This window comes from Terrapene carolina, unplaced genomic scaffold (genome assembly GCF_002925995.2).
Source record: "Terrapene carolina triunguis isolate 2854851 unplaced genomic scaffold, T_m_triunguis-2.0 Scaffold130, whole genome shotgun sequence".
Classification (NCBI taxonomy): Eukaryota; Metazoa; Chordata; order Testudines; family Emydidae; genus Terrapene; species Terrapene triunguis.
Window position 1 is genome coordinate 22,988,458 of NW_020664481.1, and position 13,940 is coordinate 23,002,397.

Here is a 13,940-nt window from a genome sequence, read left to right on the forward strand (position 1 = left end):
ATATATATATATATATATATATATATACTGCTTACTGTATTTTTCACTCCATGCATCTGATGAAGTGGGTTTTAGACCTTTAGCCTACGAAAACTTATGCCCAAATACATTTGTTAGTCTCTAAGGTGCCATAAGGACTCCTCGTTGTTTTTGCCTATACAGACTAACACGGCTACCACTCTGAAACCTTTAAGGAAGAGGAACACTTAAAGTCATTGATTTAAAACTCTCATGGATGGGTGGGGCAATGTGGATGCTGTTTTAGGGATGTTTTGTAGAAATGTTTTGTAAAAACTATCAGTTTCAGTATGTAGGATTCATAATACGTATTCTGTGACTTATTTTTAAATAAATCAAGGGATACTTTGTAAACAAGTACCTTAATTGTTTAAATCAACATTCAATATATTTATATTATTTACTTATCTGTCCCCTAGGGAGTGGGCCTTGCATTGGAACATAGGGTGGTTGTGCTTCTAAAGTGTAGCACCCAGTTGTGAAAAGCTTTAGTTATATCTGTACTCTAGAAAAGAAAGGGAAGATGAATGTTCATTAACATTTAATATTCTCCATATAACAGTATTTGCGTCTATAAAAGTTAATTTTAGAAAACTTTTTTTGCCTAATAGTAATAGCTAATTCTGCTATTACTAGAGGAATAAAAACATATGTATCTTGTACATTAGGATTTAAAAGTAGTGTTATGTATGTGAAAAAGTACAAAATGATCTATGAGAGTATATTGGGAGTTCTTCCTTCACCATTGCATATGTTGAAATTATAAGCTACTTATTTCAACTTTAAATTCCTTTGTCTAGGAAGTAGTGACTTCCAGGAATAAATAAGACTAATATGAAATTATTCTGAACTCTAGCCTATCATTTGGTTAAAATGAATTAGTAAATAACCTTGATATAGTGAAATTTAAAATGGAAAAAAAAATGCAGTCACCGAAAGCTTTTTGAAGTAGAGTAAACTTTTCTGAACCAAATTAGGCACATTTCAAACTAAACTTTACAATTTTAAATATTGGATTTTTTCTTAGTGATGGTACTAGTAGACCACTCTCATCCATGAAGTAAAACAAGATTAATATAGCTCCATGTAGTCAAAAAGTGACTAGAACTTATTTCCTGATTTATTTCTGTTTGATGTTTCTCGAATAGGATCTGTATCTTGTAGCATGCTTGTTAGTGATGTGGTTATTTGTACAGTTCCTTAAAACATTCATATTGAAAAGTCACCGATTTTTGTTTTTTGTTTTTGTTTTTTATTTATTTAAAACAATGAAAATGGTGGCAGAGTTTTCCTCTTCATTAAGGGTTTATTTCAAGTGAGAGGAGGATTTGCCTGTTTTTTGTTTTTGGCTTAATAAAACACTTCCATATACTTATCGTAAACCTACATTACTACATAGTAAAACTAGGGATTTTTTTTAATGCACAGTGTACATAGTGGAATACACCTTTACACAAATCATTAAAATAAGTTACTGTATTTACTTTAACTTGTGAATAGAAGAGGGGAGTATTCTAATATAGCAGATTCCTATTATTCTAGTTATCCGTTTTCAACAGTTGTCTAATACAGCTAGAGGGGGATGTTTTATATTGTGTATTATAAGTGAGCAAGGTTTATAGAGAATCTGTAGAAAAAAGCAGATATTATTCAAACCCCTGCGTATCAAATCTCTTGGGCTTGTTTAAATTGTCATTGAGCATGATTTTTTTTTTTTAATATTTTAAAAAGTTTACTGTTGAAAACAATTATGGATGGAGAAAAACATAATTTTTTAACTTTTTAAGGTTCCTGGGCAGGTGGCAATGCACAGTATACATCTGTAATTGAGCACTTCACTGAAAACTTCAGATCTAAGCTTATAATTAGTTACAGCTAATACGGTTTGTGAAGAGTTATTTTTGTAAAATGGGAAATTACTGTCTCTTCACCATCTCATTTCTATGCCTGCCCTCTCTCCCTGCCAGAACTCTGCCCCTTGAAATCTCCGGTGATGCCTGTTACACAGTTTTTCAGTCTGTTATAATAATAGGAAATAGCTTCTTCTTTTCTTGACCTAAGACATCTGGTTTGGTCCAGTAAGGCTGATTGCTTGTTACACATCCATTTAGAAAGTGAGGGTACTGTATGATCAAAGTTTTAAAAACTAACCAGTTAATTCAGTAAAAGAGGTTATGTAGATGATTTGCTACAGATAAAGAATTTATTCTCATCTTTACACAGGGAGGTTTGTGCCTTCTGATGGCAGTGTGTCCAGAAGTAGTCTAAGAGTAATATAAAGATGGGGTTGGGACATAAATGCGTCATACAAAGGTTACAGTTCTCTAACTTCAGACCAAAGTGATCATGTCATGAACAATTTTTTAAAATAAAAAAAGTCATTACTGAGATGTAGTCTTAAATTATCAGTGGTGTATTGTTTTGTGTATTTTGAGGAGAGAGCCTGCCTACAGCCACAATAATCTTCGAAAAGTGGTGGTTGTGCATGTAAAATAACTCCCCTGACACTTACTGTACATAAATACTCAGTTAACCTGAATGGTTCTAAACAAGTTCTTCTTGTCTATTAGGTAATGAAAAGCCCTTTGGACAAGAAAAATAAATGTAACCAATAACCTTTACAGTCTATTGATCCATAAAACTACTTTTGAAACTTAAAACCCCCAAAACCCTGTGTTAAGCATATTTTCTGGGTAGATTTAAATAGACTTGGTCTCTTGCGTATACATATTTTATAATCACCTATAAATCTTTTATGGTAACTCTTTTAAGTTCAAATGGAAATTGTTTTTTTAATGTTGAACACTGTGACAAAAGCCAAGAGCTTTAAAGGGCCATATCCAACCTAAAACAACCACTGGCTGCCTGACCTGCAGAAAGTCTGTCATATTTTGAAGTCACTCTATAACCTTGGTATCAGAGTGCTGATGTGGTGGTCTGTTCATCCTCTTTGTTGTGACTGCATAATATCAGTTTAGATGTTACATGACCATCAGGTTTCCACTCGCTCTGTCATTTATGGCAGTCAGACTCATGGGAATGACATCCTGATGAGGATGGAAGACAGGAGTTCCTTCCGTGGCTGACATCTAATCAACATGGGAATAACTTGAAAAGCCCTGGATTGACAGACACTTCTCTCTCCTTTCTAGAGCTCAACCAGAAAGCCAGAAATAGGGTTTATGGGACTATAGACTACTTGCTAGCTCCCTACAAAACACTAATGATGATGGATGGTCAATACATCACTGATTTTATACGTACATACCGATAGTAGTCAGATATGCCTATCTGGTGATTGGGAGAATAGGAGAGGCATCCCCAGCCTACACACAATAGCGTGTGTGTGTGTGTGTGAGAGAGAGAGGGGGTTGGGGAAACATGGCAGTAACAGCCACGTTTACATGATACATTAGATGAACTATTGATCTAATATAATTGGTTGTGGGGGGGAACACAATGCTTCTAAAAATTCACATGATAAAAGTCTCAGTATTTTTAGATAGTCTATAGGCCAGATACAGGCTAAGGCTGCACAGTTCCAGTGGGTGTTGGTGTGCATGCATATTTTCTGTCGTCTTTTCTATTATTTTCCCCGTCTTCAAGCTTTTCTATGATTTCCTGGATACATGTAAGGATTTCTTCTCTTGGTGCTTCATGCTAGGGTGACTTTTCCCCGAATAGAATATACTACTGCAAAGCTAGCATCCAGGGGCCATCAGAAACTTGTGCAGTCTGGAAAGCTGCAAAATTCAGCTGGCTCAGCCCTTTCAGAGTTTTGTATTAGCGTGTGCATGTTTGTTTTTAATAACAGCCTTAGTTTTTAAAGGCTAAAAATGCTGAGAGGATGGTAGTAAAGCTGCTTGGCCGTGTTGGTGTTACTGCATTGTTGATTCAGAAGAGTGTTTAAATCTAGAAAATTGTTTTTCAAAATATTGTATTTACATATGAGCAAACAAAAAACTACAAATTGGGAAAATGATGCAATACAAGGAATCTCCACCAGAGTTCTGATGACAATGGCTCTAGTTCTGTTCTTACGGTTTACATGTTACCTGAAGCTGTTGATGGAATATATCCCCAAGTTACACTTCTGTCTAGCTTTTTACTGCACGTTTATACTATTTAAAATGTTTTTCTTTGAATGTTTTGTATTCTAAACAGATTAATATACTTGTGCAATATCACTTTGATACTAATGACTGCTGTCGTCAATTTTAATGACTGTCTGTGTTGGCTTAATGGGAATGCTCAAAAACTGCTTATAAGAGAAAGTCAATAGATGAAACCTAATCACGGGATATTAGTCTCCTTCTGCTACAAAAATGTCAGGGCAAAGCAGGTTTCATTTTCAAAGTGAGAGATATTGATCCTATGACACTGTTCTTCTACAATGACTTATACAAAACGACGCAGAGCGAACTATATTTTAAGTGGTAGTGTAGTCGAGTGATTTTTTTTTTTTATTACCGCTAAGTTGCTGAATTCTGCATTGCTTAGAGGAAACATCTATTTTATGCTCCTCTCAGTAAATCATCTCTCTAAATTCAAACTATTTTGAGCTATATTTTTATGTACCTTTTATGAATAAACTGTTTTCTGGATTAGTATTCTTTTAAATTTAAGTGAATAATGGTAGTTAGTCCAGAAATTTGATTGCAAGACATTCTATTTGATATAATTATATTTTAATGGTATGTTCTGGTATAAGTGTGTATCCGTGTATGCATATTTACTCTGTACTCTATCATAACTGAAACAGTGAATCAGAATTCTACTTCTACCCACATTGATTTCCCCCTCCCAGCTGTGCAAGTTGGAGCTCTCTTTCCCTGTTTGAATTGCTGTGATATGCATGAGTCTAAACTTCTTATGAATGAAAATGAAACTTTGTTTTCAGTTGAAGTTGAAGGTCATGGTTTACTTGAATACAAGGATTCTCATTTCTGATAAGGTTAAGTCAATGTCCCTTCAAGAGTTTTTGAGAAAGAATACAACAGATTTCTCATACATGGAACATCTACTAATCTAGATTTCGCTGAAGTGTTTGCCCACTCACACACTAGCTATAGTAGCAACAAGATTTCACAACTTGACAGTGTAATATTATGCAGTATATGGAGGGGTACATAGATGGTGCGTTCGCTCATCTGTCTGTCAGCTTGCAAAATAAGGGTAAATAAATATTTTCCTTGCATTTTTGTCTTTAGATCTCAGGTAATATGCCTCCTGGATTTATATACCTGTGAAAAACAGATAGGAATTTTTTGTTCAAAATCTGTGCTCCCAGTAACAAGTCTCTGCAACTCACTTTCTTCTGAAAGTTCTTCTAACTGGGAAAAATGCTACTTTTTACAACATGTAAGCACTTTTTTAGTAGGTTTTGGTACTGAGTTGTTGGTACGGGATTTCCTGACAGAATTCTGAAATAATAGATTCTAATGTCAGCAAAAACTGATTTGAAAGAAAGTATTGATTCCATGTTGTATTTTATATCCGAAGCAGCCAATGGCAAATGTTGTCAAAATGGAATCAGATGTTTGTAACTTAATACTTAAGAAAAATGATGAGTGCATGTTTTTGACTTTAAGTATTCTCTATGCTGCTTGGCTTAAGACATAAACTGATGTAAAAATAAATGACTGCCTGCATAATTTATGTAATGTCTTGCTCCCTGATCCTGTTTGTATTGATTTTTCTAAAAGGCTTTTGTGGCCACAGGAACCAATCTGTCTCTCCAGTTTTTTCCGGCCAGCTGGCAGGGGGAGCAGCGACAGACACCAACCCGGGAATATGTTGACTTTGAAAGAGAGGCAGGCAAGGTAAGAAGGAAATGGTTGCAATTCAAAGATTTTTATGTGCAGTGTCAGTGAGCTTTTAATATAAACTGTGTATTATTCAAAATTCTTAATGTTCCACAGTTCAATGCGTAGTAGAGTTAGTTATAAAAATACTAATGAAAATTAAGATGAAATCTCCTAAATTTCTCTAAGGATTGTTAAAAATAAATTTAATTTTAACTTATTTTAAAACACTTTTTTTATATTACTTGGGGAAAGGTATGTGGGGTAATACTTGGTTCTTTCCTTCTATTAACTTTCATTTATTTTGGAGGGCAGAAGCCCACTTCTTCATAATAAAATGTTTAGGAACAACTGAAATTTGTTAGTTTTTAATATACAGTAGACACACCTTTGGGACTGCATTAAAATTACAAACCTTAACTAGCAAGTTATCTATATTTTCATTAGTCTCACTGAGCACATTCCCTTGGCAGGGCTCAGGTTGGCAATTTATATGAAGTGTGGGAATTGCTTGCTCTTGTTCGTCCACTAGACATTTTTTGCTTGACTTTCACCATCACAAATTATAAAGAATAAATACTACTTTAAATAAATTGCTGACTTTGCCTGTTTTGCTGTTCTGAAATGGTTGATCCACAGACTAAAATTCCTTAATGGCACAGCGGTACTTTATTAGTGTTTAGGTTGTATCTTTCATCTCAGAAAACTTGTTTGAGAGGTCACTGTGATGAACTTTTTTTTTTTTTTTTTTTTTAATGTATGGTTTCACTGTATAGGAAAAATACTTAAAAACAATGCTTAATGGATATGTTTCTCTGTACTATGTAGGCTATATGGGCCTGATCCAAAGCCATTGTAGTTAGTGAGACTTTTCTTTTGGGTCAGACAGTGTATATACTCTTGGACTCCCCCCGGGGCTGGGTAACTTTTTTGTACTATTGTTTTCTAATAACTCTCTTTTTATAAAGGTTCTTAAAGGGACTTGCTCAACTTAAAACTCTCACTATCTGTTTTCAACCTTCTTTTGTTACACGTAACTACTAACATAAAAAAAACCTGAAAGACGAGGAAATATTTCATAAAGCTTTATATAATAGCCTATTGGGTTTTCCCACATCAGTATAAATAGGAAAATCTGATTGCAAAAGCACAAAAATTCTCAAAGGACTTACTCAGGGTCAAATGTAGTACCTGAAGTTTCTTTTAACTCATATTTTGAAATTAACTGGAGTTCAAGTTGATAGTACTGTATCATGTTTGTGTTTTGTAAACCTATTCTACTGTACTGCGTAAGCCTGCAAAAGTTTTTAAAAAACACATTTTGGGCAGGGAGTGGGGGGGAAGGCTGGGTACTGGCTTCTCTGGTGAACAAGATGAATTGAGTTTGGCTCTTACTGAAAAATATTGATTCTGGCTCATAGTTGAATGAGGAATTTTTTTCTTGTAACCTAGCAAACTGAAGTCTGTTTTTGCTTATTCCAAAAATAAACAATTTTATTTACTTCCATGATTTTTTTTAACTTTGTTTCCTTGGAATGAATTTTTAAAGGGGTGAATTAAGAACTTAAGAATGGCCATACTAGGTCAGACCCATGGTACATCTAGCTCAGTTGCCAGTGCCAAATGCTTCAGAGGGACTGCACAGAACAGGTTAATTCATCAAGTGAGCCATCCTCTGTTGTCCAGTCCCAGCTTCCAGCAGTCAGAGATTTAGGGAGACCCTGAGCATAGGTTTGTGACCCTGAACATCTTGGCTAATAGCTATTGATAGACCTATTTGATGTGATCTTACCTAATTTTTTAAAATTAGTTATACTTCTGGCCTTCACAACATCCCCGGCAGGTTGACTGTGCATCATATGAGGAAGTACTTTCTTATGGTTTGTTTTAAACCTGCATCCTATTAATTTCATTGGGTGACCCCTGGTTCTTGTATTGTATAGGGGTAAATAACACTTCCTTATTCACTTTCTCCACACCATTCATGGTATTCTAGATCTCTATCATATCCCTCCCCTTAGTCATCTTTTTCTAAGAACAGTCCCAGTCTTTTAATCTCTCCTCATATGGAAGCTATTCCATACCCCTAATCATGTTTGTTGCTCTTCACTGTATTTTTTCCAATTCTAATGTATCTTTTTTGAGATCGGGTGACCAGAACTGCACACAGTATTTTGGGTATAGGCATACCATGGCTGTATATAGTGGCATTATATTTATTGCCTTATCTATCCCTTTCCTAATCGCTCCTAACTTTGTTAGCTTTTTTTTTTTTTTTGACTGCTGCTGCACATTGAATAAATGTTTTCAGAAGACTATCCACGATGTCTCCAAGATCTTTCTTGAGTGGTAACAGCTAATTTTGTGTGTATTGTTGGGATTGTTTTTTCCAAGTGCATTACTTTCCATTTATCAACACTGAATTTCATTTGCTATTTTGTTGCCCAGTCACCCAGTTTAGTGAGATCCCTTTGTAACTCTTTGCAGTCAGCTTTGGAGTTAACTATCTTGAATAATTTTGTACTGTCTGCAAACTTAGCCATCAGATTTGCAGGAACTTAGTATATACTACTGCAAAGCCAAATAGAATTGATCTTATCACTGTATGCTACTTCTTGCTTTTTACATGTTAGTTTATAGTAAACGTTCAGAATATTTGGCTAAATTTAAGTCTCCTTCCGTATTTTTTCATTTAAGGCCATTTAGAAGTAGATCATCCAGTAAAACATGAATGGTATTATACTGTACTTTGGACAAATCACGAATTCATGGGTGTGATTTAGCATTATAAATCACATGTGACATCAAGCTTGTACTATACAGAACTTGTTTTAAAGTGAAGTTGCTCCCATAGCATGTTGAGAAGAGAAGCATACCGGGTAGAAGTGCGTTACGATATCAACAGAAAGCACCTGATGGCATTATAGTATTGTAGTTTAGTTGTCTGTCACTTATTCTTTATATAACTTTGTAAGGAGTTTTATGATTTTTTTTGCACATATTCAACTGTCTCTACACTCAGACATGTGATTTTTTTGTAGCTCCATGCAACAATTTTTTGTAAGCTTTAACTCTTGAGGCAGTGGCATAATGTGTGTTTGTTCATCACTGGAGCTGTGCCAGCAAGGCATGTTTTTAATTATATGACTAAAATATAGGCTATTGAGGGAGCTGTCATTTAATTATTATTCTAGGCATAACTCTGAGATCCTGAATGTAGATAAAGTTAAACTTACAAATACTGGAATCTTTTTATTCTAGAATTCTTTACTGTTTCACAGTGTTTGGTTAACAACTAATGTCCCAGAAATAGTTTATTCAGAATTTGTAAGTGCATTACTGCCGACTATAAACAGTTTTTGTCCTTAATCATGTAATTTTATTCTCCAGATAAACAGTTTTCTAAACTGTTTTCTAAAGGAGCTTTAAAAAAAATTCCATAGTTGAGTCCAGTTTGTTGTCCAGGGAAAATGAATTAGCATCCTGTTCTTTATCTACAGAATAGGAGTCTGACATACGAGGCCTTTTTGAGGATAACAAATTCCTTAATGGTTATTGGGACTCTGGGGGATAGATCTTCACAGACAGATATGTGCAATTTGAGTTATTTTGTACCTACAAGGATATATACGTTCTAGAAAATTGGCCTCTAGAGCCTAAAAATCATAAAACAAAATCTTTCAATGATCTTCTAAAAATAAAAAGCTCAAAAGAAGTGTAGGAGTTACACAGTGGATCAGACTTGTGGCCCACCTCGTCCGGGGTCCTCTCTGATAGTGGCCATCACCAGATGTTTCACAGGAAGGTTCAAGAAGCCCAACAGTAGGCAGATGTAGGGTAATCTGCCCACATGAATGTCTCATCCTCATCCCTATGAGTTAGAGATCGATTTAAACATACGGTTTTATTTCTTTTCAGATTCCCTTTGCTAGCATTAACTATTGTAACTCTGGATATTTTTATCATCTATGTAAAAGTTGAATCTGCCTCTGAATATTGCATTGTTTTTGAGATCAACAACATGCCGTGGCAGTGTGGTCTGTATTGTGAGGAAGTATTTCCTTTTATCAATTTTGAATGTAACCTTTTAATTTCATTGAGTATCCCTTTTGTTTTTCTATTATGAGAAAGAGAACAGAAGCCCCTGATATTATTTTAAATGCTTTTATTATTGTAAAGTTAAAAATATCCTGCTCTTTTCCATCTCCATCCATGTGAGGTTTTTCTGTCCCTAATCATTTTTGTCATGCTTCTCTGAACCTATTCTAATTTTGCAACACTGTATTTGATGTATGGCAACCAAATACTGCACACAATATTCCAGAGGAAGCTGTGCCATTGAGTCATAACTTTATATTTTTCCCCATATTAATCTCCATTTCATTCCTTATGCAGTTTAACATCTTGTTTGCTTTTTTTGACAACAGCTGCACATGATCAGAGGTCCTCCACACAGCCAGCCTCCAAGATGCCTGTGTCTTTTCTTGAGTTCGTATAGTAAATTTAGACCCTTGTAAAGTGTTTGAGTAATTGAAATCTCTTCTTCCATTTTGCATTAATTAGTATTGCCGTTGTCTGCCATTCACCTAGTTTAAGTCCCTCTGACATTCATCATTCTTCAAATTATGCCACGTTTGAGATCATTAATAAATATATTAAACACCGGATGGAGTATGGCACATTGAGGCACCCTGCTGTTAACCTTTTGCCAAGATGTAAATTGACTATTTATTCCTATTTTGTTTTCTCTGTCTTACCCAGTTTTTCATGCATGACAGTGCCTTTAAGACCATGACTTCGTTTCTTCAGCTTCTTGTGAGGGACTTTCTCAAGGTCCTGCTGAAAGAATAAATAAATTGTTAACCAGTTCTGCTTTATCCACTACTTTATTGACAGACTTTTCTTTGCTGAAATCATGCTGGTTGGACTCAGTCATTTTTTAATTACCTTTCCAACGAATTTACTGATGTAAAGCTTACTGGTCTGTAATTTCCCAGATCACCCCTTGCACCTTCTTAAAATAGATTTAGAATATTTTTCTATCCTCCAATCCTTTGGTCTGGTGGCTTTTTTAATGGGGTTTCAGATTTTTGCTAGCAGCTCTCAGCTGCTTCATGCTTGAGCTCCTTCAAAACTCTTGGAGTTGTATCATCTAGGCCTGGTGACTTATTTCTTTTCAAATTATCAGTCTGTTCCAGCATCTCTTTCTCTGACACCTCAGTCTCTTATAGTACCTCATCTTTATTGCCAAAAAAGGTCAGGTCTGTAGTAGGTATTTCCCTGACCTCCTTTGTGGTAAACTGATTCAAAAAATGAGTTAGTTTCTCAGACATGTCCTTATCTTCCTTAACTGCTCTTTAACCTTTGGTAATCCAATGGACACCTCAATTTTTTTCAGGCTTCCTGCTTCTTGTATATTTAAATAATTTGTTTGTTTTTATACCTATTTCCTCTTAAATCCATTTTTATCCTCCTAATTTCCCCCTTACATATAGCCTGCTGTAACTTATATTTGTTTGACTTCCCTAGAGGTACAGTTCTTTCAGAATTTTTTGTTTGAATATCCTCTCAAGCCTTGTTAATTAGCTATATTGGTTTATTGCTTGTCTTCCTGGTTCCCTTTTTTTGTAAGGTGCCTTCTGAGGTACTATTAGTGTTTCCTTAAGTAGCCTCCACACGTTTGAGGGTTTTACTTCATTTGACCTTAGAGCCTTCTTTACTAGCTTCTTCATTTTTTTTGAAATCTCCTTTTAAAAAGTTTATCATGGCATCAGATTTTCTTTTTAACATAAGCTCTTAGGATGTAATTCAAGAATTAACAGTAGTAGAACAACTAACTCCTCTGTATTACTTAAGACTAAGTAGAATAGCCTCTTCTTATGTGCTTTAGGTCTTCCAAGAGCCAGTCACTTAGTGTTAAGAAATTCTTTCTCTAGACTTTGACCTATTGTGTCTTTTTAACAGTTTGTATGAGGGTAATTGAATCAACTGATGGTATACAATATTATTGTATTGAGTAAGTTATATAAAAACTGGTGACACACTGGTCATGAATATCATTGCATGATGTATATACCGATGGTGTGTAAATAGTTGTGTGTGTGTGTGTGTGTGTGTGCTGGAAATATGTTCCTAAAATATGTTGTGGGGGCAGACTTGGCAAACAAGTCTGCTCTAGACAAAGGAATGTCAATTTACCCATCTGGGTTAAGTTTTGTAAGCCATAGACCATGAAAGTACATTTACAAAAAGGGTAAACAAAGCAGTCAAGCTAACAAACGGTGGGAGAAGCAACGTGGTGACCACACTGGGGAACATACCAGAGTTTGACATCCTGAGGTCTTCCTGGCTCCTGAGACAAAGGCAATGGACTCTGGGAAATATCAGGGGAGCAAATTTTAGTTATCCATCACTTAGGGGACAAAGGGGACGGCACTCTCTGGTTCTGTGAACCTTGGATCCTTTTGCCTGAAGACTGGAGATGCTGGTAACTTAAGGTGAAAAACTGTGTTGGGCAGAGACATAGCTTGATAGAATTAAGTTTTAGGTACTAGAAGTGTTATTTTTTGTTTTGTTTGTAACCTTTTTTTTTCTTTTTTCAGTTCTTGCTTGGTATTACTTAAATCTGTTCTTTATAAATAAACGTATTCCTATCTTATTACAAAAGCATCTTAGTGCTATATATTAAGATAAAGAATGGGTCCTCAGCGAGCCAGCAGTTGGTGTGTGCACTGTCTCTTTGGAGGCAGCAGGCTTGATAATTCTGTGAGTATCCAGTGAGAGTCACTGGACACTGCAGAGAGGCATCTCTGGGGAACTTTGGAACTGAGTGTTACCTGGAACTGAATGTTACCAGCAAGGCATGGATAAGAATGTCAGTGACTTGGAACTTTTAGTGAGGTGGGCAGACTTGTGTGACAGGGAGCTGATGTACAGTCTAAACGCCAGTAAAGCTCTCCCTTGTTGAAGCAGAGCGAGGTAACATAGTGGTTTACAGTTCTGGGTGCCCTGAGCAGAGTGTTACAACAGTCCTGTCACTATTTGACTCCACTGGTGAAAGAACAGTAGGATTCACCAAGGGCGATGTTACCATGGTACACCTCCTCACAAGGAGACCTTTAGGTCTGTGTGGTCATAACATCACTGCCTTTGAGTAGCGCACAGAACATGGAATATGCTCTACTTAGCTGGAAGTCCAGGGAGGAACTGTGATTAGGAATGGGCTTTCAAAGTCCTTTAAATCAGATCTGTAGTAACTACATGTCCATTCTGCTTTACATCTGGAGCTTGCTTAGAAGGTTTCTATGCTTAAGGCACTTGGTCCCTTTGAGCACAATCCTGTTCATAAAAGATTTTTCTGATAGGATGATCTTATTGATCCACTGACCTAGAATTCAGGAAATCCAGGTTCAACTCCCAGCACTGTAGACTTCCTGTGACACATTTGGGCAAGTCCATTTAATTCAATGATATCTAATCTCCAGCATGAGGGCCCAAGGTATTATTTCAGAAAGGTCAGGGGCTCACAATTAATACTTTTTTGCTACTTGGGGACTGCCACTCCCTCCTCCAGACTATTTTAACATGTACCAAGGCTGTGGCAGACAATCAGGGAGCAGTAACTGTCTTATTCTTGATTTCGTTGCTTCTCCTTTTCCTCTTTCTTGGGCTGCTCTGGATACTTGGGGTATGGGGTAACTATCCTTTGATACTCAGTTCCCATTGACTTGGACAGAACTTGTCAATCTCCTATCCTGCTTTCCCTGCAGCTCCCACAATCCAGAAGGGAATCAGGGAATGGTGCAGCCGGAGAGTTTTTTTGTTTTTTGTTTTTTTTCCTTTTTTGTGATGCAGCTGTTGGTCAGTAGGGTTGCTGTTAAGTAGCTGAAGCAGTAAAAGGACAGCAGTTTGTCTTTATAGAGTTGTGAATAAGGCATAAATGCAGTAATGTTGTCATTGCAGACTGAAACACTTTCAGAACAAAAACTTTAGGTTAGCAACTTCTTTAGCATCTCCATACTTACTGAGATTCATGAGATTCCTATCAACCCTTTATGTCCCCTGTAGTACTTCATGTCTGCAATTTGTAAAACTACTTTTTCCTTAACTCGAACTTTT

The 13,940-nt window shown here is 36.0% G+C and overlaps 1 protein-coding gene across 4 annotated transcripts in view; it reads left to right on the plus strand.

The window, feature by feature from the left end:
- CBFB (core-binding factor subunit beta) overlaps positions 1–13,940 on the plus strand; it is a 62,149-nt gene that overhangs the window by 1,716 nt on the left and 46,493 nt on the right. For 2 of the 4 annotated variants that reach the window (XM_024202251.2, XM_024202250.2), the window contains exon 3: positions 5,724–5,840. The exons of 1 other annotated variant lie outside the window; for it this stretch is intronic. In XM_024202251.2, the coding sequence (XP_024058019.1) occupies positions 5,724–5,840 (117 nt within the window). Of the gene's footprint in view, positions 1–5,228; positions 5,380–5,723; positions 5,841–13,940 lie in introns of all 4 variants that reach the window. One more of the 4 variants, XM_024202253.2, reaches the window with a different exon arrangement.